The sequence below is a fragment of the Trypanosoma brucei genome, chromosome 7 (genome assembly GCF_000002445.2).
Source record: "Trypanosoma brucei brucei TREU927 chromosome 7, complete sequence".
Classification (NCBI taxonomy): domain Eukaryota; phylum Euglenozoa; class Kinetoplastea; order Trypanosomatida; family Trypanosomatidae; genus Trypanosoma; species Trypanosoma brucei.
In genome coordinates this window covers 1,550,183-1,575,947 of record NC_007280.1, presented here as the reverse complement: position 1 = coordinate 1,575,947, position 25,765 = coordinate 1,550,183, and the positions used below count along the sequence as shown (strand labels likewise).

At 40.8% G+C, this 25,765-nt stretch overlaps 10 protein-coding genes across 10 annotated transcripts, besides 57 other annotated features; all 10 read right to left on the bottom strand.

Annotated features, from left to right (window-relative positions):
* Nucleotides 1-25,765: part of a sequence feature (sequence corresponds to BAC RPCI93-10C21) that runs on past both edges of the window.
* Nucleotides 84-111: a microsatellite.
* Nucleotides 516-535: a microsatellite.
* Tb927.7.5840 (hypothetical protein, conserved) lies at nt 611-1,300 on the bottom strand (the record flags this gene model as incomplete). The annotated part of the gene is made up of 1 exon (XM_841114.1): nt 611-1,300. One exon carries the CDS (start codon nt 1,298-1,300, stop codon nt 611-613), a length of 690 nt encoding a protein of 229 aa, XP_846207.1.
* Nucleotides 1,337-1,375: a microsatellite.
* Nucleotides 1,603-1,626: a microsatellite.
* Nucleotides 1,970-2,290, bottom strand: Tb927.7.5830 (hypothetical protein, conserved; the record flags this gene model as incomplete). Its single annotated transcript, XM_841113.1, has 1 exon — nt 1,970-2,290. One exon carries the CDS (start codon nt 2,288-2,290, stop codon nt 1,970-1,972), a length of 321 nt encoding a protein of 106 aa, XP_846206.1.
* On the bottom strand, nt 2,872-4,419 carry Tb927.7.5820 (monooxygenase, putative; the record flags this gene model as incomplete). Its single annotated transcript, XM_841112.1, has 1 exon — nt 2,872-4,419. One exon carries the CDS (start codon nt 4,417-4,419, stop codon nt 2,872-2,874), a length of 1,548 nt encoding a protein of 515 aa, XP_846205.1.
* Tb927.7.5810 (hypothetical protein, conserved) lies at nt 4,919-5,689 on the bottom strand (the record flags this gene model as incomplete). Its single annotated transcript, XM_841111.1, has 1 exon — nt 4,919-5,689. One exon carries the CDS (start codon nt 5,687-5,689, stop codon nt 4,919-4,921), a length of 771 nt encoding a protein of 256 aa, XP_846204.1.
* On the bottom strand, nt 6,516-7,178 carry Tb927.7.5800 (hypothetical protein; the record flags this gene model as incomplete). The annotated part of the gene is made up of 1 exon (XM_841110.1): nt 6,516-7,178. The coding sequence occupies one exon, from the start codon at nt 7,176-7,178 to the stop codon at nt 6,516-6,518; it is 663 nt and encodes a 220-aa protein (XP_846203.1).
* Nucleotides 7,203-7,236: a microsatellite.
* Nucleotides 7,486-7,509: a sequence feature (AT_rich).
* Nucleotides 7,543-7,572: a sequence feature (AT_rich).
* Nucleotides 7,961-7,996: a sequence feature (AT_rich).
* Nucleotides 8,097-8,241: a sequence feature (CT-rich).
* Nucleotides 8,575-8,608: a microsatellite.
* Nucleotides 8,796-8,833: a microsatellite.
* Nucleotides 9,180-9,214: a sequence feature (T-rich).
* Nucleotides 9,283-9,334: a sequence feature (AT_rich).
* Nucleotides 9,526-9,551: a microsatellite.
* Nucleotides 9,816-9,859: a microsatellite.
* Nucleotides 10,417-10,439: a microsatellite.
* Nucleotides 10,482-10,516: a microsatellite.
* Nucleotides 10,537-10,586: a microsatellite.
* Nucleotides 11,201-11,231: a microsatellite.
* Nucleotides 11,331-11,352: a sequence feature (AT_rich).
* Nucleotides 11,528-11,574: a microsatellite.
* Nucleotides 11,856-11,876: a sequence feature (AT_rich).
* Nucleotides 11,981-12,153: a sequence feature (A-rich).
* Nucleotides 12,209-12,348: a sequence feature (T-rich).
* Nucleotides 12,405-12,458: a sequence feature (T-rich).
* Nucleotides 12,479-12,517: a microsatellite.
* Nucleotides 12,597-12,620: a microsatellite.
* Nucleotides 12,878-12,928: a microsatellite.
* Nucleotides 12,935-12,958: a sequence feature (AT_rich).
* Tb927.7.5790 (protein disulfide isomerase, putative) lies at nt 13,001-13,408 on the bottom strand (the record flags this gene model as incomplete). The annotated part of the gene is made up of 1 exon (XM_841109.1): nt 13,001-13,408. The coding sequence occupies one exon, from the start codon at nt 13,406-13,408 to the stop codon at nt 13,001-13,003; it is 408 nt and encodes a 135-aa protein (XP_846202.1).
* Nucleotides 13,412-13,434: a microsatellite.
* Nucleotides 13,473-13,538: a microsatellite.
* Nucleotides 13,725-13,756: a microsatellite.
* Nucleotides 13,798-13,822: a microsatellite.
* Nucleotides 13,972-13,992: a sequence feature (AT_rich).
* Nucleotides 14,027-14,049: a sequence feature (AT_rich).
* Nucleotides 14,167-14,191: a sequence feature (AT_rich).
* Nucleotides 14,221-14,249: a sequence feature (AT_rich).
* Nucleotides 14,370-14,404: a microsatellite.
* Nucleotides 14,534-14,554: a sequence feature (AT_rich).
* Nucleotides 14,711-14,740: a sequence feature (AT_rich).
* Tb927.7.5780 (hypothetical protein, conserved) lies at nt 14,861-15,316 on the bottom strand (the record flags this gene model as incomplete). The annotated part of the gene is made up of 1 exon (XM_841108.1): nt 14,861-15,316. The coding sequence occupies one exon, from the start codon at nt 15,314-15,316 to the stop codon at nt 14,861-14,863; it is 456 nt and encodes a 151-aa protein (XP_846201.1).
* Nucleotides 15,648-15,670: a microsatellite.
* Nucleotides 15,755-15,780: a microsatellite.
* Nucleotides 15,919-15,947: a microsatellite.
* Nucleotides 16,064-16,160: a sequence feature (T-rich).
* Nucleotides 16,421-16,460: a microsatellite.
* Nucleotides 16,649-16,713: a sequence feature (A-rich).
* Nucleotides 16,815-16,858: a microsatellite.
* Nucleotides 17,183-17,242: a sequence feature (AT_rich).
* Nucleotides 17,575-17,661: a sequence feature (T-rich).
* Nucleotides 17,775-17,831: a sequence feature (T-rich).
* Nucleotides 17,899-17,952: a sequence feature (T-rich).
* Nucleotides 18,125-18,147: a microsatellite.
* Nucleotides 18,147-18,170: a microsatellite.
* Nucleotides 18,221-18,269: a sequence feature (A-rich).
* Nucleotides 18,286-19,680, bottom strand: Tb927.7.5770 (protein kinase, putative; the record flags this gene model as incomplete). Its single annotated transcript, XM_841107.1, has 1 exon — nt 18,286-19,680. The coding sequence occupies one exon, from the start codon at nt 19,678-19,680 to the stop codon at nt 18,286-18,288; it is 1,395 nt and encodes a 464-aa protein (XP_846200.1).
* Nucleotides 20,882-20,902: a microsatellite.
* Nucleotides 21,069-21,088: a microsatellite.
* Nucleotides 21,315-21,722, bottom strand: Tb927.7.5760 (nuclear transport factor 2 protein, putative; the record flags this gene model as incomplete). The annotated part of the gene is made up of 1 exon (XM_841106.1): nt 21,315-21,722. One exon carries the CDS (start codon nt 21,720-21,722, stop codon nt 21,315-21,317), a length of 408 nt encoding a protein of 135 aa, XP_846199.1.
* Nucleotides 22,342-25,533, bottom strand: Tb927.7.5750 (hypothetical protein, conserved; the record flags this gene model as incomplete). The annotated part of the gene is made up of 1 exon (XM_841105.1): nt 22,342-25,533. The coding sequence occupies one exon, from the start codon at nt 25,531-25,533 to the stop codon at nt 22,342-22,344; it is 3,192 nt and encodes a 1,063-aa protein (XP_846198.1).

Here is a 25,765-nt window from a genome sequence, read left to right as displayed (position 1 = left end):
TCCGCTCACATTTGTGTTACAGCCGACGGTATACATACTACTGGATGAAGAGGAATTTTTTTAGACGAGGGGGAAAAAAGATAAATAATGATGGTAATAATAATAATAATAGTCGTGGCGGTGCTAATTAAAATTGTTGAACCTAAAAAAGAAAAGAATGAAAACACAATTACGTAATCACTCACCCTTAATTCAATCGCCTCACGATACCTCCACGGTTCTTTTCCATCACTCCTTCATGAGCTTGTCCACTTTAATTTTCACTCTCTCGTTTTCGAAAGATGTAACAAGAGAAAAAAAAATACAAAGACAAGGAGCGGAAATCCAGTAACAACACACTCAGAAGGTTGACGTGGATAGCCTTTTTAGAAAAGTGAAAATTCATCCTCTGTCCATCAAAATACAACAAAACACTAAAAATAAAAAAAGGGCCACTCGCTACCTGGTGAGACCCTTTGGTTAAGATACGAACCAAGCAACACAGCAAACACACACTCTATTGCACACACACACACATATATATATATATATATATTTGTATGCAGTGCTGCTTCCCAAAGAGGGGGAAAAAAGAAAGAAAAGAAACCCCTCCTTCTTTCCTTTGCCCTTCTCAATGGAAGAATCCAATGATTTGCCTGACCGCGTCAAAGACAGTTCGGAATGGGATGGCACCAACCAGCACAAGAACCACCACATTGGCAACAATTAGGCCGGAGAACATATTGTCAATGCGATTCGCCCGCTCGCGGCGACGGGCAAACTCCTCCAATGTTTCGACCTCCTCCCCGTCCGATCGCTTCACACGTTTGGGTTTTTTTGAACCGACTTCTGTTTTCCACGGCAGCCTCCGCACCACATATGCGTAATATAATATCACCATCGCAACAAGGTTTCCACCAATGAAAGCAGCCAAAACGTGAGGCGGCGTTTCTTTGATGAGGCGCGGAATGTGTGGAATCACATGTGAAATTCGGATAAGTGAGAAGTCACATAAGGCGAGTGTGCCCCAATTCACCCACGAGGCTGAGCGGAAGAACAAAACCCACGCACCGTTCAGAAGAGCAAAGCAGGCGACAAGCACCCAGTCCACAATGGGCTCTGATAAGGGGAAACTGAGGAAAATAAGCGAGATAATGATGTATGGAATAAAACCGGATGGTTTTGAGGCCGCCTTTTCCGCCTCGCGCTCCAACATTTCCTCACGCCGCTCCTGCTGCAGCTGCCGAATCCGACTGCCCTCCTCCGCGCGGCGGCGGTTCGCCTCCCGAATCTTACTGGCGATATCATTGGAACTGCTCATGGTGTCCACCAACGTCACTCTACTCTAAGGATTGTGATTATAATTATTGTTACTATTACTATTATTATTATTATTGGTTTTACAGATAGTGGTGTTATTTGTTCTGCAGATGAACCGCGTGCGTGAATGTGGTCTGCCAACAGCAATGGCCAACACAGACGAACACAGATACAACAGCAGATTAACCTCGTGTCTTTCACCTATCGTTTGTTAAACTGAGTAAAGGAAATAATTTGGCAGGCAGATATTATATTAAAATCATTACCAACGATTCATTCAAGGGGTATAGATCAACCATGTAAATATATATATATATATATATATATTTCAGTGCATGGGCGTACGTGCACGAAAGGTGCTTTTCCCTTTCATTCTTTTTGCCTTCTATAAGGTCCAACACTCACTCATTTCAGCATTTTGCTCGAGCAAAGTGAAGAAGAGCAACAACAACGACGAGTTTGCTGCGCACAGAATAATATGGAAAGCAAAGGAGGTGTTGCATGCAAAGGGGAGGACAAGCCAAAGAAGAAAAAAAAAGGGAGGAAGAGAAACATCGCCGGTGGTATTGGCAACTCCGCTGTGACGAAAGAGCGGTTTCGCGTCGCCGCTCCACAGTTTGCCCGTTTCCACAAGAGTTCCAAAAGCAAACAAACTAACAAACATGTGCACTCAAACATCTGTTGTGGTGCACATTCCTGCGATACGACGAAACAATCCATCCCGTACTTCATGCGAGATGGCAAGTTGGCAGTGCGGCAGTGCTTCACTCAATACATCATGCACGTCAAGCGGCTCACCATTGATAGACCTTTGCCGTATGATGGTGTTGACAACATCCGACATTTCATCATGCCACTTAGTTCCGGGTCCCATTTGACTGATTAAATAATCATTCAGCTCCTCCTTCTGAAGTGTATTCATTCCTTCGTACATCCTCGCCCCGGCCCCTTCCGCATCATTTTTGCCATGTGGAATAGTGGCGGGCTTCATGTTGCACTTAGCGGTTGTTCAATGATGTATGAGGCACAATTTGAATAAACTCGAGAGTGAAAAAAGCAACCGTACTAACTACAAAGCACACTACTTCACGATAAATGAACTGGCTCGCCACCCCTTCTTACAGCAGTTTTACGTGAATGAAATTACACGGAGGCGTGTATGCGCGTGTTAAACAGAGATGAAAAAAAGTGAAGAGGGGGAAATAAATCATATAAAGAGGACACCGTCGATACGTGTCAGTTGCAAGCGGATGAAAAGTAAAAATAGAAGAAGAAAAAAAGACCCAAACGGTCAGAAAGCTGGTGGGAGCGAATGAGTACGTATGCGCGCGCACTGGAAAACGCACAATTTATGGTGAATAAACCATGTACTCTTCTTTCCAATAAAACAAGAGGAAAGCCATAATGTCACATCCTCTATTTATGTGGCCAACGACAAAAACGAAAAACAACAAGAACACCAACGGAAAACCAATCATGTACTTTCTCCAGCACACATATATGCACCTCAGTTCATTAGACCACAGGGGTGCGTGTACGCGAGGAAAAGTAGGAGGATATTGCTCACACGCTTTATGCAAGGAGAAATGACTCCCGGTGGTGCGATGCGAAAAAGCCACCTGATGCCACATGAATGATAGATTGTTTACCCAATGACGATACCAGTGGCAGCTTCTGCAACACACTCATCCCAGTACAACTCAAACCAGGCATTGTGGCGAGAAGCCCAAATACACTCTCCATTGCCGTAATCATGATCCCAGTGTGGGACATCATTGCAGCGGCAAATGGTTGCCCCACGGCGATGACACTACCAATATCTTGGCCACTTCTTACCGCCCGTTCCAGCACTTCCACCAGTGCGCAGACATCGTAGAGTCCCAAATTTAATCCTTGTCCGGCAAAAGGATGAATCCCATGCGCGGCATCACCGAGGAGAAGGCAACGGGGGCCGAAGGGTTGAAGAGCAACGCTGAGTCTTACCGGAAACATTCCCTGCGCGCGTACTGTCTTGCCGCCCAGTTCAACTTCCGGGACACTGATGATAAGCGGGATGTCGCGTGGGGCAAATGCATGAAGGCATCGGTTAAGTTCTTCTACAAGTTCCGATTGCTTCGCAGCGGCTAGCTCGCGGGCATGCTCGGCCGTTGTGGAGAAGACAATATTAGAAGTGTCTTCAGACGTTGGTAACAACGCAATGATGTCACCATTCGTGAAGAAGTTTTGAAAGCAACAAACGTTGCCATCCGCGGGCCGCTTCAACTGAACTGTACAAACAAAGGCGGTTTGCGCGTAGTCGTGCTGCACCAGTGCTGAACCGAGAGATTCGCGCAGGTGACCGCCACGCCCTTCACAGCCAAGTAGCAGCGAAAACTCAACCGGCTGATCACCCACTGACTTCCGCAGAATTGCCCGACCTGCAGGACCATCGACGATATTACGATGAGGAAGCGAATATGATCCCAAGGATGAGCCGAATTCAATGCAATCGGTGGGTTGCTCCTGAACTCCACACCCGTCACTTCCCAAAGGTTGTTGATATTGTTTCATTTGTTCCTCGACAACATCCAGCAGTGTGGTGTTAATGTCTGAATTGTAACAAATGAACCCAAGTGGGCTGTCTAAGTTCGTGAACTCGAGCAGCGGCTCCGCCGTGGATGTGCCGTTACCCAAAGGGCCATTCACAAAAAAATTTCTGGACTTCTCTTGTGAGGATTGGTCCGGAGCGACTGGCCCATTCGTGCGCTCGTGCCGAAGGGCAATACGATAATAGGCATGCTTCGTTTGCAATCGTTTCCAGGAGCCGAGGTTATCCAACAACTTGCTCGATACCGGTGTGAGACTGACAGTGCGTAGGTTATGCATGATATTCGCCGCGTCGTAATGCGGTCGTGCCATGGGATCCGCAAGGAGGAGTCGAGACAAACACCTCGAGTGCACATTATGTGAAACGGAACCTTCAGCTCCGACACTTTCTGCGAGAAAACGCGCTCTGAGTTTCTGAAGTGCAGCCATTGCGGCGGCTCCTACAATTCCTCCACCGGAAATAACAACGTTGTGCGCACAGTTGGGAGGTGTTGGCACCCCGGCAGTAAACAATACCCGTGTACGACCATTCATTATCGGTGTATACCTGATGTTTTACTATCTTTTCCTTTCCTGGCTAATACCCTTACGTGTGTATAAATGTATCTTTGTACCGACTACAAGGCATGAACAACAAGAGTGAGAGATTAACTGCCAGGTTAGCAGTCACAGTCCGATACACCGGAGAAAGAGCTTCTTATAATGCTTTTGTTAACATGTTAACAACAAAAAAAAACATATAGCGCTACACTCATCAAAGTAACTGATTGACGTATCTCCTTGTTACTCGCAACTTTTGTGCGCCTCCCAGTCCTTTTCACCACTCACTTGGGTCTGAAAAACAGACCCACCCCCCCCGAACCACCACTATGCAACTTAACCGTAAACCATCAACACCCACCTGTGCAGGTTAGAAATTTGTCTCCACGTGCGTTGTCTTTTTGGTGCTGTCCCTTTTGTGTCACAACACCATCCTTCTCAACCTCCTTCCGGGATTGGAATGTAGCTGCGAACACACACCTGCAGGTGCCATTTATGCTCCGTGCCGCAGGGACTCTAACGGAAAAAACTCGACCATTGGTGGACAATCATAAGCACACGGCGTCAAGTGAGCAACCCCCCCGGCAACTTCGCTGTGGCTAAAGGATGCCTTATAGTAGCCGCAGTCGAAAAAATCTGGCGGGCTATGATACGGAGGTGCTATGACGTCCAAGAAAAGTGCAGGTCCGTCACTTTCATTCACTATTTCATGCAGCACACCGCCCTCTGTTGGCCCGAAAGACGTCACTGAAGAAGGGTCGCAGGGTTCACGCTGCGCAGTAACAACAGAAGAAGAAACAATAGCCGCTTCACCACCTTCACGCTGCTTCCGTATGGCGTCTTCGGCACTTAGAGGTTTTTCCCTCCAGTCCATTGACGTAACACGAATACTACCGAACAGCATGCGCTGCCAAACAACCATTAAACAGTGATCATGAAGTGGCAACATGCTTCCAGGGGACATGAGAAACCAACTAACGTGAACGCTATCCGTTTCGTAAAGGGTAGCGCAACCAACACGACGTTTACCCAAGGAACTACTGTTCCAAATCGTGGGGCCGGGGAAATGAAGGAGGTCGTGAAGGGAAAAGGCGGTCACAACAGATGATGGTGCGGTGGAACTACCGCCCTCCTGCGGAAAAGGAGGTACTGCCGATATGTATTGCCCAAGGTCACGTACCGTCAGTTGGCATAAGGCTCGCACAATACTGTCACCACACAACTGACCGCTATTGGCCTCAAGGGCAGCACGAAGCGCCAACATGCAGATTTTATGCCAATAACAATAATAACAACGTAACTTCTCTTCAATAACAAATTTAATGCTGACCGTGGGCAGGCGATTCAACCTTTAGGTGCCTTTCATCCAGTCGGTTCGTATAACGGTGTTTTTTAAAGTCAGGAAAGCAAGAAAATGCAAGTATAAGGACGGCAGATATGACAGCAGCAAACCAACTGAGCAAACAAACAGAAGCAGAATACGAGTTAGTAACATGCTGCCCAAAGAAGAAAAGAAGTAGCGGTTCACGGTATAATAATAAATCACAATATTAACAAGCACAACAACGCACATTGTACGGAGTTTGCGGCATACGTATTCCCGTCACCATGGTTACCTTCGCATACAAATTTATAAAATTTCTTGTATGCTTGTGTGACTATTGATAAAGATGTGTACGAACAAAAGAGGAGAGGTGGGAGGTAAAATGTCGTGAAGAATAAGAGGTGAAATCATATGAGATTTACAACGGGAAAAACACCGAACATTTGGCTTTCGGTACGGACAAAAACGACAGCAGTTTCAAATAGTGAAAGTAGATGACACCACCAAGGAGAAATATAGGTACAGATCAAAAGGGAGTGTCGGTCGAACACGCACAGAAGATTAAAAAGGAAGAAAATGGGAAAACATTCATCAGGAAATAATAATAATAATGAAACACTGAATAGGAAGCACGCGCAAATAGCATAAAAATGCTTGAAATATAGCAGCTATTCGGTGACACACTAAAAGAAGTAACAAGAAAAAATGCGAAGGCACCACCACCAACGACAGCAACTAATATTATAAACAAATAAATAAGCGGCAACTACCACGGAAACATATCGCTACCGGATTGTACTATCCGATTACGTGTCCTCTCACTGTACTGCCGCAACGCCGCCCCTGCTGCCAATGGACGCCCACATTCCGACTCCCCAACATCCATTTCCACATCATCGCCATACGCCACATCACCGTACATTTCACTTGGGGAAAATAATACCGCGGCGACGCCACCACCTCCCGGCATGACGCCTTCCGCTTCCATCGCTAACATCGTTGCTGCCATTTGCTCTGCGGGTGATAACTGAAGTGTTGCCGCGGCAGCACCGGCAAATGGAGTTGTAGGGCCACTCGTTATTGAAGGTATCTCATTTTCACACGGCTCCTTCACTGAATTAATAACCAATGCCGTTTCGTTTTCATCATCGGTGTGCCTGCGTGGCAGTGGTTTACTGCAGCCAATTACCGGTCCTGCGCCCGTTGGCGGGTGGAGGAGAGTTGGTAGTAATCCATTGCAAAGTTCTTCATATACACCACCAAGTTGCGCCAGGCGTTCTCTAATCTTCTGCCGTGCCTTTGCTGTGGCCTTTCGGTTTTGTCTGGCCACCAGAGCCGCTGCTTTGGCTGCAGCAGCTCTTCTTTTCCTCAACACATTAATGGGAGTGAATTCTTCATCACTGTCATACGCTATAATGTGTGTGCCCATCTGGTATCCAAAATACGTAAATGTTATATATATATATATATATATATATATATATATACTTGTTTAATAAAAATATCTGCCTATTTTCTTTTTTCTTTTTCTCTTTTCCCTTTTTGCCACTTGTATTTGACACCGTGCAACTAAAGTTTATCTCGCGTGTTTCTTTTTTTCCTCCTTTCTCGTTCTATGGTATTTCTATTAGCTTGTAAAGGAATACTTTATGGCTCTTTGAAAATGGTGGCTGTATGAATTTCTTCAAGGAGCACAAACCCCAGCCAAGCAATTACTTCTTTCTATCCCTTATATGTAAATAAATAATATATATATATATGATACAAATATTTGTTTTGCTTGTTTGCTACTCTTTTTTTTTCAATTAAAAAAAAAATAATAACACGACTTCGGCACTAATGCAGGTTTCCCACTACCCCTTTTGTTAATTACTCTCACAATTTTTTTTTGGGGCCTTATGGCAATAGTAACAGTAATAATAATAATGAATGAGGGAACAACAGGGCAAAAGGTAAAATGACGAGCAGACAGTGAGAATAGAAGCGCGTAATTTTAAAAAGAAAAAAAAGAGGAGAAGTGAAGAAGAGAAATACAATTTTTTTTATTTTTGGAGACACTTTAATTTTTTTTTTAAACAACAACCAAAACATCGGGGTGTAGGGTAAAAGTGAAGGCAATAACTTAAAGAAGATGTGGGAAAAAGGGAGGTGATGGTGAAGTGTAATGGAAACAGCAAAAAAAGAGGAAAACATCTGCAGTTGCACCCTCCCAAAAATAAATATATATATATTTTAAAAAATATTTATGACATGAAACGTGTAAAAAAAGTTGATTAACCGCCTCCGTTTTGGTATAGATAAATAAAGGTGAAAATGAAGAAGAACAGGAGGAGTAGGAGGAGGAGTTGAAAGGGGGAAAAAAGAAAGATAGAAAGAAACAGAAAGGAATAATGAAACAAATGAGTTAAAGCCAGAAATAAGTAAAGGTTCGGGTACAATAAAGATACAAAATATAATATAAATAAATAAGAAAAAAAAGAAATAGAGAGAAACGGCACGTGTGTGCTTGTGTTTTATGTAGACAAGTGGAGGATTATGTTGAAAACTGCGGTATTGTGTTTTCTTTTCCTTTCGTGTACAAGCATACATTATATATTTGCTTATACTTTTTTCCCCCTCGCATTGATTGGACGGATGTTAAAAGAAGAGAGGGGAGGAGAAGCCATTACAAAATCAGGAAAATTTTTCCTTTTTTCATAATAAAAATTAAGCAAAACGAAAAAGAAATGATATAATAAATTAAACTGACGCAACATGGTAATGAAGCGCAAAAGGGGAGGGGAGAGGCAAAACGAGAGAAGTGACAACAAAGTTATGTACTTAATTTATCATTATTTTTAATATTGTTATTATTATTATATTCGTAAGGTCACATTGACAAAGGAAAAAGCATAGGAAAAAACAATGCAGCGGCGCTGATGACACTCGTAAAGATCAGCGGTATAGAAAAGGGGATCAAAAATATATAAATTAAAATCAGAAAAAAAAAAGAAAAGAAACCGTATGAAAATGCCCGAACAAAAAACATGCAAAAACACATACACAGATAATGATAATAATAGTAATTATTAGAATAACAATAATTATTAAAAAGCAGAATGGAAATGGAATTACAAAGAAACTTGAAAGTGTGTTCAAACGCTGTGTTTCTTCACATCCTTCAATCACATTTGCATCTCATCTACAACATGTACAACAAAGTTATGAAAAGGAAAACCACATAACAAAAAAAAAACATACAACGAAACCAATCCTGAAGGTTGCGCCCTGCTGATAATTAAGAGAGAAAGGTATGAAGTTTATGAAATAGCCAAACATACGCGTGGAGAGAAACAGAAATAATGGAAATATATTTGCATTTATTTATTATAGAGGCACATACACAAATTACGGGGAGAGTAGGCCATCACGGAGCGAAAGAGAGAGAAGGAAGAAAGGAAAAGAAAAAAGAAAAAAGAAAAAAAAGGTGGAGTTAAATGTCTTTTTTTTGTTTTCTGCTTTATTCCTTTAAGGCGTGTGTATTGCCACTACCCAAATATTAAGAAATATAAACATATATATATATATTATTTATACTTAATTATTCTTCAATTTATTTTGAGTTGTCAGTAGTTCTTGCCTATTAATTCGTTTATATATAAATCACAAATGCACATGTCTAAAATACACCCTTCTCCCTCCCCCCCCCCAAAAAAAAACACACACACAAACACACCGTCCTATCTTCCTTCATGACTTTCCCCACGCAATAAAACACGTGTGTGACTTCCTGCTTTTAATAATAATAATAATACTAGTAATATGTATTTTTTAAATATAATAACAATTGGCTCCTTTTCAACTTTAGCATTAACTTCAACTTTAATTTTTTCTTTTTCTTTTTTTAATACGGTGGAAGCGTAAAAGAGGGGTTGTGCAAAAACAACTCCCTCAGAAAAAAAAATGAGGAGATTAAACACCCGTATATTTTGTGTGTTTGTGTAAGCGGGATTTTTTTTTTTTTACGTTAAATCAAATAATAACGTAACAACAAATCCACAACCAACTTCTGGCAACAGCAACAACGAAAAATACTGATAATAATGGTAATAATTATGATAATTACAACAAAACAAAAGCATTTCCTCCTCTTTTTCTTTCTTTTGATTGCAGCATGATAATAATAAAAATTGATTTTGGAGCGCAAGATGGAAGTTAGATGGAAAACACAACATCAACACACACACACACACACATAACAAACTATTTAACGAACGTGAACACGAAAAAAATTTCTTCCATTTGTTTTCTTTTTCTTTTTTTTTTTACTCCGTCAAAAACTGATCAAACAAAAATAAAGGTAGTGAGGAACAGAAGGTGTTAAGTCAAACAAAAAAAAACAAAAGAGCCCCTTCTACTTTTTTTACTTTTTTTTTTAGATTTTTTCCCGAGAAGTTACGAGCAGATGTGGAAGTTCTGTTTAAAAAAGAGAGGAATAAAAACACAAATATAAATACGAGTTCATAAATATATAAATAAGCGGACACATGCGATTTATACGAGTTTATAAATTTCCCTTGGATTCCTCTCCTTACACATTTCCATATATTCCACAAACCAACTCACTGATCGCTGCATCCACAACCAATTTGTTTGTTTGTTTTGATTTGTTTTATTCCCATTTCCTTTGTGTGTGTGTGTGTGTGTGTGTTTTATTAAATGGAAAAATTTCCCTTCCTCCACCTCCGCATAAAACAACAACAACAATAACAAATAAAACAACAATAAATAATGAAACTCCCTTATTAATATATAAAAATATATAAATATAAATAAATATATATATATATATATATATGAGGTATACTATTATTTTTTGTCTACTATTCTTCCATCATTATGCATCATCTTTTTCGCATTGTAATGACTGGAAGCATGAAGTTGTCCCTTCCGTTATGTTGATAATTTTGTGGATATGTCGGGCTTCGGTTGCATGCGCCGATATTTGGTAATATGAGACATGTTGGAGAGGAAACTGCTGTTTGGAAGCCGTGACGGTCCAATGGACGACAAATTAAGCTGCGATGGGCCCCACGTCCCAAAACATCTGTCGCTAAGCGATGATTAACTGCTGGCAAGGCGCTCTCCTCACGAGCTTGAATGTGATGATCCATACAAATGGTACTTCGCATGTGTGAACGTTCCGGTTGGGTGCGATAGACATTATATTGATCATCATTATGAACTACATATGCCTTAACATTACGGCGACCCATATTAATTCGAATCTCCTCCGCTATCGCCTCACCAACTTCTTCATGATAATCAAATGCCGCATCTCCATAACATTGTTCATAATAATCGTTATGAGATGTTTCCGTCGATGCTTCCTGTTTGTTATAGTCGCTATATGCCATTTCCTCCTCTTTACTTCTTGTTTTTTTTGTTTTTTACCACAACTTTTCTTGTCGTTTTCTTTTTTTGTTTGTTTGTTTGTCTGTTTTATTTTTTAATTTACTTGTTTGCGTGGTTTTCTGCTCTCCCCTTAAATGTTTCCCTTCGCGTATATACTTTTGGTATGATGGTCACCTATTCTTGTCCCTTTTTTTAAAAAAAAATAATAAGAAATTTGCTGTCCTTCCGTACTAATGCTGTTGTTGTTGCTGTTTTTTTTCTTCCCTTTTTTGTTTTTTTCTTTTAAGTTGGTGCTCCCCCCGCTGCCACACTTCACTACGTTTGTGAGATCATATGTTGTAATAATAACAATGGTGATAATAAGGGGAATAAGAAGAAATAAGAATATATTTATACATAGATAATATATATATATATATATATATATATATGAATGCCGACATACCCTAATTATAGGAATCAATATCAACATCATGTTACGAGAGAATCATGATGAAATATATAAATTACCGCACTCATTCTCTTTCTTTTTTTTTTCAAAAAAAAAATTCTCGCAATTTGGCAAACGAAGTGAGGAATATGAGGAAGAGGAAAAATAAAAAGAGGGGATATAAAAGGAGACGGATGGGCGGCAAAAACGCAATTTTTTAATTCTGTTTTTTTTTCTTTTTCCTCTTCCGAACACACACCATTTTGACTTTTCGCCTCTTTCTTTATATATATTTATATATTAGGTTTGGAAGCTTCCCTTTTAGATGAGGTTTTCCAGCACGTTTGCGTGAAAACAATATTAAACTCCACCCTTCCATCCAATTCAGTTCAATTCAATTTAGTCCTTTTTCTTTTCACCTTCTTTTTTTTTCTTAAAATTTTTTTTTCGTTTTTGATTCTTATTTTCCCACATAATCACTCTTCTCATTCATGTCATCATTGTTTCATCCTCCCCTCTTTTTTTTTTTGCTCCTTCCGTTATTTATTTATTTTTTTTCCCTCTTAATTTCATTACTTTTACCATATGCATTACTTGTTTCTGTTTACATCCCCCCTCACTTTCCTTCCTTTCATAAAAAAAAATTAATAAAAAACATAAACAAAAAAATGAGAAGCAAAACATAAAAAAAAAACGAAAGCAAATGCAAAATGGCGAAATAATAATGAAAAAAAAAAGAAAAAAAAGCGCATGAAACTAAAAAATAAAATATAAATGAGACGCCCCCCCCCCCCACACACACACCCACACGCAACCAAACGGAGAAGTACCAAAAAAAAAAAAAGGGAACAAAGAAACGAATGAACGGCAAAAACAAAAAAAAAAGTTGTATGAGTGTGTGGTATAAAATAAAAATAAAAACAAAAACAAAACGAAAAATAAAACCAATCACCGAAGCAAACACAACAGCGAAGGAAAAAAAAAAAAAGAACATAAACACTGAAAAAAAGAGGGAAACACAACATACATATATATATATATATATATTAAAAAAAAGGAATCTACCTCTTTCATTTATTTATCCATCTGTTTCTTTTCTTTTCTTTTGCCTCATTTGCTCATATTCACCCATTCGCGGACGCATAACCCTCCATATTCCACCATTTTCATCTCAAATTCGCCTTAATTTATTTATTTGTTTATTTCCTCCCCCCCTCAAAACCTCCCCTTGCCCCCTTCATCCTCTTCATCTTCTTACGCCTTTTTTTTTTTCTATTTCACTCCTTTTTTATTTCTGTTTCCTTTAATAGTAATAGTAATAGTAATAATAATAATAATGATAGTAATAATAACAAGGAAAGAAAATAAATAAATAAATAAAATAAGACTTGCCTCCTATCTATCAAAAATCATGAGGCTCATTTTCATCACATGTTGCTTTTAACAAATTCCTTCAGTGCTGCCACATCACGGGCTCCTTCGTAGCGGAGGCCTTCTTTTTTACTTCGAGCAAAAAGCAGAAGTGTCGGGTACCCGCGAACATCAAAACGCTCCGCCACATTGCGGTGCTTGTCAGCATCCAATCGAGCAATAACCACCGATGTCTCATCTTTCATTTCTTTAGCGAGTTCCTCCCATTTGGGTTTAAGACGTTTGCAATGTCCACACCATGGCGCATAAAACATTACAAACACATGTTTCTCCGTATCCAACGCCACCTTATCAAAATTATCAGGAGTTAACTCCACGGAATCCTTCGCCTCATCAGCAAATGAGCCAACAGTAACAAAAGCGATGGCAACAGATAAAAGCAGAAGTGCAAATGAGTTCCTCATCTTTTTTTGTTTTTGTTTTTGTTTTTTGCCTTCCCTTCAAATAAAAATCGGGCTCTTGTGGATGTTATTGTTACTATTAGTTGTAATAGTATTACTATTATTATTACTATTACTATTATTATTATTATTACCCTTTTCTTTTTTCTGTATTTAGAACTTTTTCAAGTAATGCCTTTTTTATTTTCTTTCTGCCCTTTTAGCCTGTTTGAATGTTGCTGTTGATATTTTCTGTGTAGTGTAGCTGATTGATAAACTTCACTTTTGATTTCACATACAATAACCACCAATATAAAATACAAGTGGAAAAATATCCGCAAAAGGAAAGGAAAGGAAAGGAAGAAAAAGAAATAGTTTAAGTGAAGACTCAACGTAACTTACAATTTTCTGAAATGTATATATATATATATATATATACAAAAAAAAAAAAGAAACCTAAGCAACTTAACAATGAAAGAGGGGGGTAAAAAAAATGACTAATACTTTGCGTTGAAGCGCCTCAAGCCAGTGAGGACACAAAAGCTTCAACTTTACGAGAGGAAAACACAAATAAGCAAACATGAAACAAATAAATTTAAATATTTTATCTGTTATTTTGAAAACCTTCCTTCTCTTTGCAAGAATAAAATTTAAAATAAAATATACAACTCATTATTACCGAAACAGAAGCACATAACAAAAAAAAATAGTGAAACCGTCCGGGTGACGGCACTAACACATTTTTATCGTTTTTTTCCCCCCCCCGTTGCTTCAAATGAAGCAATTTATTTTATTTATTTATTTTTTCCCCTTCGCAATAGACGCTTCCCCACTTGTAAATAAATATAAATATATTGTTTATTTTCATGTATTTTTGATGTCATTGTCCCTCCTTCCACTTCCACACTTTCAGACGTTAATATTCGGAAAGGAGTTAAAGGAACATAAGAAAGGAAGAAGTGTTGAATGCCGCCCCAAAAGAGTAAAAGAAATAAAGAAATAAAGAAATAAAGAAATAAACACGGTGAAGCACGTAATACAAATACGAATTAAGAACACTAACATGTACATAAGTATAAATCCGTTTGTTTGCTCCGTGGTGAATATTTTAACGATGAAATTGCTCCGCATACAGTTTTGCATGGAATCAAAATAAAAAATAAAAAAATTGATCAACTAAACACAAAAAGGGCACTCATACGGTACACACTATGAAAAACGGACGGACCCACCCACATATATATATATATATATAAGAGTTTGATTACGTAGGAGTGTTTTACGGTTTCCTCAACTTACGATGCTCACTCGGTACTTCCGTAAAGCTTATTATTATTATTATTTTATTTATTTATAGTTATGTGTGTGTGTGTTTTTTTGAAATTCTTCACAGTCCTTCTCTTACCTTCGCTAACTTTAACTGATTCATTGATTTCAAATGGTAACTCTTTTCCTCCTCCATCCCCTCTTACAATTTTATGAGTTTTGAAAGACAAAACTGTCCAGTAATGGAAGGAGGCCCTGTCCATTATACTCCAGTGGTGTTGCCTTTTCTAAACGGGTATAAAATAACATTGTTGGGTAACTTTTTACGCCCATACGCTTCGCCGTTTCGGGAAATGCCTCCGCGTCAATTAATGCAGCCACAAATGTATCAGCGGTGGGTCGTTTAAATTGACTTATGGAAAGATCCGCCCATAATTTTACAGCAGAGCGGCAATGACGGGACCACGTCACGCAATACAAAACAAATACATCTTTTGTGGGATCCATCACAATTGTGTCAAATGTCGCATCAGTGAGCTGCACAACACGTGATGGCACTTCATAATCCACATCTGCATAATATCCCATAACAACTCCAGAACATAACAGCAGGAATGAAAGTAGCACATGCATTAGTGAGTGCGAGGACAAATGTAGTGATATCATATTCTCTGTTTTCTTCTTTTTTATTTAAAAAAAAAGATTCGTCCGAAGGTATAAAATTTCCTAAGGTTTAAATGCTTCTTCTCGCCAAGTGTTGCTTTTGAAATTTATTTTCTTCTTTTTTTTTTCTTTACGGTCCTTAATTGTAATAACACTCAACTCGTCTCGTCTACCAATGATGATACAACTTTCAATACAAGAAATAAATAAATAAATGGCTGAGTGTTTTGCGGTTATGTAACTATTGCACAAAAACCTAAAGCTTCCGAATTGTTTTTGGAATTTGTGACAAGTCTTTCGGCGAGTCACAATCCCGCCCCACCACCGCCACCAAAAACAAACAAACAAACAAACAAAAACAACAAAAAGAAAGAAGAGAGAAATAAATTAAAAAAAAAGTGTTGCAAGTTCATATTGTATTTTGAGAGACATGAACAGGAAAATAATAATAATAATAATGATAATAAGCACCAAATTTTTCTCAACTTAACTTTTTGTTACTTCATGTTGCGTCGTTTTAATAATGAAACAAAGTAGAAGTGATGTAATAATGGAACGCCTATCAGTAAAAGAGGGAGGAAGAAACAAGAAAAAACAAACAAACAAACACCAACAATAACAACAACAACAATAAGAAATAGACGCCGATGAGAATCCCCCCGGTTTAAAATAGAGAAAAGTGGGGGTGAAGGGACAAGTAACTGGACATTCTGAGAGTAGAGCACAAGTTTTTTTTCTTTTTTTTTTTTTAAAAAAAAGAACAAATAGAAAACAAAAAAAAAAAAGGAAATTGGAAGGGAACAACAGCAAGAAACAACGACGACAACAACAACAATACGAAAAAGAAGGGAGGTTCCTTTACTTTCGATTTATTATTACTGTAATTGTTATTACACCATCATCAAATAATTTCTTTCTTCCTTTTCTTTCCTTTCATTTTCCAAATATAATTTCTTTTTTTTGTTTTGGTTGAAAAGAAGAGACTGAAGACAATAAAACAACAGCCTTTAAACACTGTAAAGACCCCGCTTTGAAACCGGATCACAAAAAAAACCCAACGAAACCTCGTATCTTTCATCAACCGCGTCAGCAACAGCTAATCAGCACAAAAAAAAGAAAAGGAAAAAGAAAAGGAAAAAAAAGAGAAACATTCAGATGTGATGAAAATAAACACACGCGCTAAAACCAAACCGCGAATCATAACTGAATGAGCGACGGGTTGAAGGGGAGAATCTCTGAAAGGAAAATACAGAAAAGGAAAGTGAAACAACAGTAACAACACACCCACAACATTAAAACAACCTTTATTATTATTATTATTATCATCCGCCCCTGTTTCTTTTCCCTGCATCTCTTTTGTACTCATTACTATTTTTCTTTTTTTTCTCTTTTTTGCTTTTACTCTCCGCTTATACATTCATTTGTTCACTTATTTTAATTTAATAACGTTGCTACCCTTCCCTTCCCGCCATATCACATGGGACATGCAAATCAAGAGGGGAAAAAAAAGAAAAAAAGAAAAAAAGCAAGAAAAACAAAAAAAAACCAACACATAAAGCGAAACCTATTTACACGTAACAAAATATAAAAGTCCATGAACTTATGTCTCTAATACATTACGCAAGGGAGAAAATTGAGGTGGCGGTAATCGCTACTCTCTCTCTCTTCTTGCAGCTCATCATCCAACACCAAACATATTTTTATCGGTGTTTAAAGTAACAAAAACAAAAACTAATAAGATTAAAAAAAAACATAACACAACACAACACATCAAAGGAAATGAAGCGAGACAGCGCAGCGTAGTGTAGTGTAATGTAATGCAGAAGAGGGAGGGGGGGGGAAATCAATAAACTAAAAGGAGGACATTTGATTTATTATATATATATTTTAAAAAAAATATATTTCAATATATTTTAATATATATTTATACCTGGAAAAATGCTCTCCGTCACTAAAAAAGTTCCACTGTGATTTTTCTTCTCCCTTCCCCCTCCCTTCGGTTATACCACACTAAAACTCTACACGCAAGTACCCAAACGCCGCACTTCCCTCTTCTCTCGCTCCCTCCCTCAATAAAAACAAAACAAAAAAAACCAACGGAAAATATTTAAAAAAAATAAGACGAGATCAGTTGATGGGAAAAAAAACACAAATAACAGTTTCTCTTCTCTCTTCTCAGTTTTTTTTTTCCTCTGCATTGCTTCTCCTCCAACTTCCCCCACTCCCCTTTCACACACGCTGTAACGAACCAAATCCCCGTGAAAACTAAAATGCAAAAACAAAAACGAAAAGAAGTTAAAGCTGAAACAAAAGCAAAAGGAAAAATAAGAGAAACAGTAATGAGAACATCGAAACGGTACCACATGACCTCAACCTCAACTTCCTTCTGCTTCTTCTCACCAATTTAAATATCGCCATCATTCTGCCGCCACATTATAATATTGTCAACGACTTTAATGCGAAAAAAGAAAAGGAAGAGAAATAAGAAGAGGATATAATAAAACAAAAAAAAATGAAATCTCTCTCTCTTTTTCAGTTTATTTACAAGCATTTGTACGTGTGTGTGTGTGTGTGCATACCGCATCAAAAAGGAAAAAAAAAGAGCAAACAAAAAACAAACAATCGAAAAAAAATCAAAAGGGAGTGACGAGGAGAAATGAAACAGGGAACGCGAAGGAGTATCGATTTCGCACACTGGGAAGAAGGAGATGATGATGAATATCATAAACATGTATCACAAGGTTCGTTTCTAATTCATCTTTTAACATTTTTGCCCCCATTTTACTGTGATCACGCCCATGAGCAGATGTAACACACACACACACACACACACATATATATATATATATATATATATGCATCTTTCATATGCATATGCGAAATGTACGCGCAGCGTGGGCCGTTGTACTTTTCTCTTGATTTATTTCCTCTCTTTTTTCTTATCTTTCTTTTTCTTAAAAAAAAAACAGCAGTTACCGTTTGAGGTTGAATTTGTAGTCTGCAAATATCACGCCCCGCGGATCCACTTCCCTGACGGCGTTGCGTTCCTCCGGTCGCTGATGATGTTGCTGCGGTGTATTATCTTCTACTTCAGGGAAATAATGCGTGTCGAGTGGGTCTGATAATTCAGGAACAAATGCCGGAGGAGTCTCTCGCAATCGCTCCCAATCAATATCATTAAAGAAAGGATGTTCCTTCACGCCCTGAAAGTCAAGACGATCCCGCTGATCACACATGAGGCGACGCAAAAGATCTGTCGCCTCCGGTGGGACGCCACGATCTGATGGATAAGTGAGGTACTCCCGCCAGTGTGTTATTTTGTGACAGGTGGAGCTCGTGTCACTGGAAAAGAAGGGTGGGATCCCGTAAAGCATTTCATACATGATAACACCAACAGACCACCAATCACAGTTCACACCATATCGCTGTCGCAGAAGAATCTCTGGTGCGATGTAACCCGGACTACCAACAATAGATTCAAAGATGCGACGAGCCTGGGGATGTGCGGAGGCATGAGACCCGGCAGGTGTCAAACTATTGTAGTTTGCAGTGGGTGAGTGGGGGTTGTGGGGGGATACGACTGGTACGGAATTTGGCCCTTGGCAGGTGGAACCGCAGGTATTTGACAGGTTTGCACTGCTATTGCTACTACACAAGGCGTCGTTGCCCTCCTCTAAGTCAAGAAGTTCCTCTCCTACCTTTGCGAAACGCTTGGAAAGCCCGAAGTCAGTTAGCTTGATGTGCCCTTTGGCGTCCAAAAGAATGTTATCGGGTTTGATATCACGATGAACGAAGAACATGTCATGAACACTTGCAACCGCAGCGCACAGCTCAGCAATATAAAACCGTGTGCTCTCTACGTCAAACCGCTGTTTGATGCACAACCATGAGATCATATCACCACCTGGCATGTACTCCATCACCATATATAAGTATTGTTCATCCTGGAAACTGAGGTACAGTTTCACCACCCACGGATTTGTGGACGCCGCTTCGGCCATCACATCCTTCTCCGAACGAACGTGCGAAATCTGCTTCTTGCGTATCATATCCGTCTTGCGCATTCGCTTTAGTGCATATAACTGTTTGTCGTTGTCATATTTTTTATAGCAAAGGTACACCTCACCAAAAGCACCCTTCCCGATGCGTTTGACGAGCACAAAGTCGTCCACACATGGTTCCCTCGGGCGAGGGCCAACGGGGCGCGCGGTGTTTCCACTTCGGGTGTCACGCAACATCCCACGGTAATGATTTTCCAGAAATGCCTTGCTTGCGGAAGCCTTGTGATGAGAAACATCAGATATGGGACTGCACTCCGTATAGGCGGCGCCTTTAAGAACCTTCGGTGGCTCTTTCCGCGTGGACATCTCAACTACTGTCCTTGTATATCTTTCTTTTCTTCTTTTTTTTTACTATACTTCTCTTGATCTTTCTCTTCGCTTTCTACTACCTATATTTGAACTAACCGAATAACATTAAAAGAAGAACCAGGCTCGTGTGCTTTTCCGTGTGGCGGAAGTGTGTGTATGTGGAAACCTAAAAAGTGGGTGCGTTCATATTTTTGCCACAAACCATTACTAGATGGTAATATATCACGAAACGCAAAAGTTGAAAAAAAAATTACCTCTATTATTGCTGAAGCCGATGTTATTTCCCTCCATAACCCTTTCAGTGAGTTTGTCACCATTTAGCTGCTAATTCCCACTTTTCACAATTCCTGTCAGTTATTATTATTATTACCGCGTCGCCACGTGCCAATCTCCACCGCGGTTCGTTTCCGCGCTTATTACGCATGTGGAAAAGGCGACAGACGGGGAATTTGAAATCGGGCCAGAATTGCATTTGTTTACTTATTTTGTGCACTTATATTTGTGAGTCCCACCCCTTTCCAAGAAGGGATGACATTTATCCCTGCTCTTGCCTTTTCCGCTCGCTATTTCATTCCCTTCCTTCCTTTCTTTCTTTTTTTTTAAAAAGCATTCATTCTAACTATTCTTTACATTCTAATCATCAGTTTGTTATAAGACAAACTGCAAATATAAGTTTTATGTCCTTCTTTTTAATATCTCTCTCCATATATCTCATGCTCTTGTCAGCATTTATGCTTTGAAGAGGTGATGAGGATAAGAATCAGCGACAATGGCAACCACGAGAATAAAAAAAGAAGAAAAGTGGAGGAGACAGGAGAAGTGAATCAAAGATATAAAAAAAAAGAGAGGAGTTTTCCCTTTAAAGATATATAAAAAAGGGGAATAATAATACGAATAAACACTGACAGTTTGTTTATCGTTAGTGCTATTTATTAATTTATTTTTAGCAACATATAAGCGTTCACACAACACTCACCACTAACTTACGTTTCATCACTGCTCTCAGTTCACCACTACTTGAAAAAGAAGAGTGACAGAGAGACAAAGATGAGACGATATTATCCGATTAAATTTCATCACCAACGAAACACATAAGTTGTTTCTTCCTTCCTTTCTTTTTTTTTTTTAGATATCACACCACACCACACCATGCCTGTCCCTTCCTTTTCCTGAAGGAAATAATAGCACCAACTGAAGAAAACAAACAAACAAACAAACATCTTTTTCCCCCACACACACACTCATTTATCCACAAACCCCCAATCGTACAATTGCTCTCCCCTCCAACTACTTCCTTCAATATTTCTGACGTCACGACAAGCAGAAATACATCCTATTTACCACTATTGGTCCCCTTTGTAAAAGATTCGTCCGTCTTATCATATTATATATATATATATATATACTCCCCTCCCTCACTCTTTTCTTTAACTTCCTCCTCGTCATTTTTTTTTTTTGCATCATTCTTTAGTATTTTTGTATCCCACTTGTCAAAAAATGGGGCGTAACAAAAGAAAAAAAAAGAGAGCTGAGTGAAACCTCCTTTTATAATATGGACACAAAAAGAAATTGAGGAGCCAGATGGCCGCGATTTGCCACTTACACCACCAAATAGATGAACGTTGCAGTCTTTACTCCTTTTCACTTAACCAGCGATAATAATCATTCATTATGTAATACCGCTCTTCTACCTTTCTAATAACAAACCTCTGAAAGAATTCCCTCTTATGTTCATCATCATATGTGACTACGCCATGGACTGTCATGAGAAATGAGTCCGCCCGTTCATTACCCGGAAGCGGTTGCGCATCCACACAATCAACTTTGTGATTTGTACGGGGTAATCCGCCGAGATATGCAGCGATGGAAGCGGTGTCTGGGAGGGCATGTCCATTCCATTCGCAAAGGAGAGGTGTGTTTGGAGCATACAAGGCAACAATATCACCCCGCCTCTCTGGGTTATCTAACAGTTGGTAAAACTGCTGGCGAAACTCAAGCGCCTTCTTAGCCACTTCCGTGCAATCTGCGTATTCCGACATGGTAATAAGTGATGAGAGTCGTTAGAGCTGTTCCTTCACTTGATATATATATGTAATATATTTCTTTTTATATCTTTACTGCTACTGCTGCGGAGCTTTGGGTTGCATACATCAATGAAATAAAGAGGTGAAGGGGAAAGAGAAGGGGGGGGGGCGGTGTAGGGACATATCAAAAAAACATAGAAACAGGAAGCGTTAAAGACGAATTTTATTGTATCCGGTGCATGATACACCATTTGGAAAGACAACAATACAGTTCTCCATATGGAAGCGAGCGTGAAGAAAGCGATGGTTAAATGAGTGAGCCAAGTTCCGTACACAGGGAAAAGGGGAATGTAGTTTGCGTTTGTTTGTGTGCGTGTAAACGTCCAATGGTATTTTTGTTGCAGCTGTTCGAGTTGCTAACAGCAAATTTCCATGAAACTATCGCTTCCCTCTCCCTCTATCATCATATGCCACAATAGGAATTTACTGTTCTTCCCCGAATACCAAAACTATTGGGTAATCGTTATTTAAAAAAAAAAAAAGAACGTCCACTCCCTCAAAAAATATACCAGTTATTGCTCTCACCGAGTTTCCGCAATCCACACCTCTTTTACAGTACCCTACACGCTGCATTTTAGGATGTTTTCAGCACCCTCTTAAGTAATGCATTCGAAAGCACCTCATTGCAGACATTCCGCATGGGCATGTTCCACAGCACTTGCCACTTCCCCTCTTGCAACTGACGTTGCTGCAGTTCCCGTGCCAGTACATTTAAACATTCATCCCAAGATTGCCGCCCCCGCCCGGGGAGTGCCGCAGAGTGTCGATCGATGCAAGCATAAAGGCACATTTTATCGAGCAATGTAATACCTACAGAATCCTCTTTTCCCGTTACGTCCACAAAAGATCCACACATCTCCATCTCTTGTATATGCCGGTCCACAACAGTTGCAAGATCTCCCTCCGTTGCGTCGGGACACGCCATCAACACTTCACTTTGTGCGTGCAAGTGAGTGAGGAGGTACCAATGCTCCAGCAGGGAAGGAATGGGTTGCATGACACGAAGCGTATCGAGTGCTTCCTGCCAACGGCTACAGGCAAGAAGAATGGAAACCCGTCGCACTCGAGCATGGGTTTGCACGAGCGTCAGTCCGATACTCTCGGCGTTGCTTTCTATCTTTTCTAGCGCCTGGAGAGCACCAAAGTAATTCTTCCGCTGCGTCCATGTCATTGCGGCAATTAAGTCGGCATACAATACACCCATAACGAAGTGACTCGCCGCACTAACACGCCGTAGCGTTTCACTTATTTCAAGAATCACACAAGAGTACCCAAGATAGTGAGCCAGTTGCGCTCGTTCAAACTGCACATGTTGCCAAAGGAGGAGATGATCTGGCGGCCAAAACTGCAGCGTTTCCTCCTCCTTGACGGTGGAACCAGCCATTTTCACTGGACTTTCGCCCAACAAATGCTCGTCAACTCCAAGCAGGTCTGCGTTTGTATGCAAGTTTGGCTGCGTGGACGCCTTCCTGGTAGTTGGTGCCGGTGTTGACACATTTTCGTTGTGAGAATCGGATCCACAGCGACTGTAGAAGAGCATGCTTTCTACCAGCCGAGTGAGCTCTTGATAAGCCGACTTCAAGTAACCACACGTGCGTAACCACATGGCACATAAGAAACGGTAAGTAGAGACAAAAAAGAAGTTCTGCTCCACTGCGGCCAGCCCGCTCGCGCCGTAGTGTTTCTCCACGGCTGTTAAATACGTGTGCAGGATCCTAAAGGGACCGGCGCCGGATGGCGCCTCTGCTGTGCCAACTTGAACGGCTAGAGCGTGGTGCGCCGTCAGTCGCATGGTCTCACGGAGGAGGAGCTCTGAGGGCTCGGGTACATTGTTAGTAGAGTCAAGTGTGGATTCCTCGATTAGACTCAACTGCTGGGCGAGGGAGTCGCTGTCTATTGGTTTCGTGCACGTGCAAACGCCGTAGTGACCGGCAATCAGCATCAATGTCGCCCTTGCAACAGATGTAATAACCTCTGTCGAAACGGTCGACGAAGGATCAAGGAAGGCCTCCATTTCGGATAGCCATAAGGCGTGGCGTACTGTCTGTGCTGTTGTCTGAACCACAACAGAACCACCACCTGTCGCAGCCTCCGCGGCTGTGCAAAGCAAGGCGTTTGCATTACTACTAACGCTACCACTGCCTCCACAACGCATGTTTCCAGCACCACCTGCAGTTTCTGACGTTGGGCGAACCCCTGCCACGATGCCAGTGATTATAATGGACCGAAGTGATGTGTCTACAGTTCCAGGGGATATCAGAAGTAACAGAGCCGCACCCATGTAACCTAAGCACCCAGCGCGGAATCGCGGAGCATTGACGTCTGTTTCCGCATTCCCGTCTCTCCGCGTGGCTGCATCAGCAAGTTGGAGCATAATAGCGATGTCACCAGCAGCGGCCGGAGTGTCTTGGCATGCAACATGCACAAGAAAACTGTTGTAATGCGCTATGGTGAGAAGCTCGCTGGAACGCCACTGATGACCCACTAGAACTCCCATCTGTGCGCAACGTAGTGAGGCCTCGAGCGACCTCACAGAGAGGTAAAACTGTGAGTATAGGAGCACACCATTCATTATATTAGAAAGAATCGAGTGGTGCCACTGCTGTTGTTGCGATTCCTGAGTGCCCACGGCTCCACCATGAGCCTGTTCACTAAAAATATATTCTAAAACATTGTTGTAGTCACGCAAAGGTAGTGCAGCGCCAGATCCGCTCTCCACAAGTGCCTCGAGCAAACCCTTTGAATCTAGAGTACGCCCCTCACAGATGCGACGCATTGCCTTGTGCATGCTGACGATATTTAACTGTCGATTGCTTCCAGATACTCCAAAAGCCTTCTGCGATGGCTTCGCCCTCGAGCCTCTACGTGCATGCGGTGTGGAGTCGTCACGCAAACCAGCCGTTAGCGCAGCAGGATCTTTTCTCACAAGTATTAATTTCTTTTCCAGCTCTGCGAGTAGACAGCCAGTCACCCGGGAAACATGGGTCTGCCAACTAAATGATGCACAGTTCCAACTCACGCCTAACCACACAATAAAGGAATGTGTGATACTTCCTGCAGCATGCTGAGAACCTAATTCGTCGCACACACTAAAAAGTCTTGACAGCACAGGGAGTATAACGGCAGCGCGATCATCAATGCCCATTTCGTTCCAAAGCATTTGGGTGGTGTGGCTAGACAGCGCTGTGTTATCGATGTTGAAACAGATGATATGGTATATAAAATTGTTGCAATGGGTCGTTTCTCCAAAGTGGAGGCAAATGTCAAGTAACTCTTCAAAGCACCTGAAGCTCCTTTTCATTTCATCATCAATGGCCATGATATCTTTCTCAGTTAATAAGAGACCCGATGTCTTTGCAAAACCATCTAAAAGATTCTTTGAAAGACCCCACCCGCGTTGATGATCTTCCCTGTCTAGTTTTTGTGTTACGAGTGCGTCGATCTCACCAGCAGGGCGTGACAGAGCTTCGAACGCATCGGAAAAATTCGCTTCGTTAGTTTGGTAGTATTCCGCCTCCCTTACGGGTGACCGTTCTTCCATGCCGAGGTTCGATGCCCCTTTGGTGTCTGTGGTTGGACGCTCATGCATCTGCGCCACCTTCGTGAGGTACCATGCAGCCAGTGCCTCCGCTGCCGATGCATTTGCAGCAGATACTTTGGGCCACTCCGCCGCAATCGCGCGGCCACATAAAAACAGGGCGATATCGTCAACCTGCGGAACTCCTACTGCGTTAGGCACGCTGAAAGACGGTGCACGTGAAACCATCCTTTAAAAGGTTAAACTTTATTGAGATGCGTGTGCGTATCGCGTGTGCGCTCGTGTATTTCCCACCTTTGAATTATACACTACTATTACTTCTCGTGCCCAGAGGCGAAGGCTCCCGCTGTCTGGTGAACCCCTGCTATTGCCTTTGCTGTCGGATGAGGTCTGTCGACCCTTTTTCCCCTTTGATGATATTATCAAATACCTTTCCTCAAGCACGTCCGCTGCTTTGAGA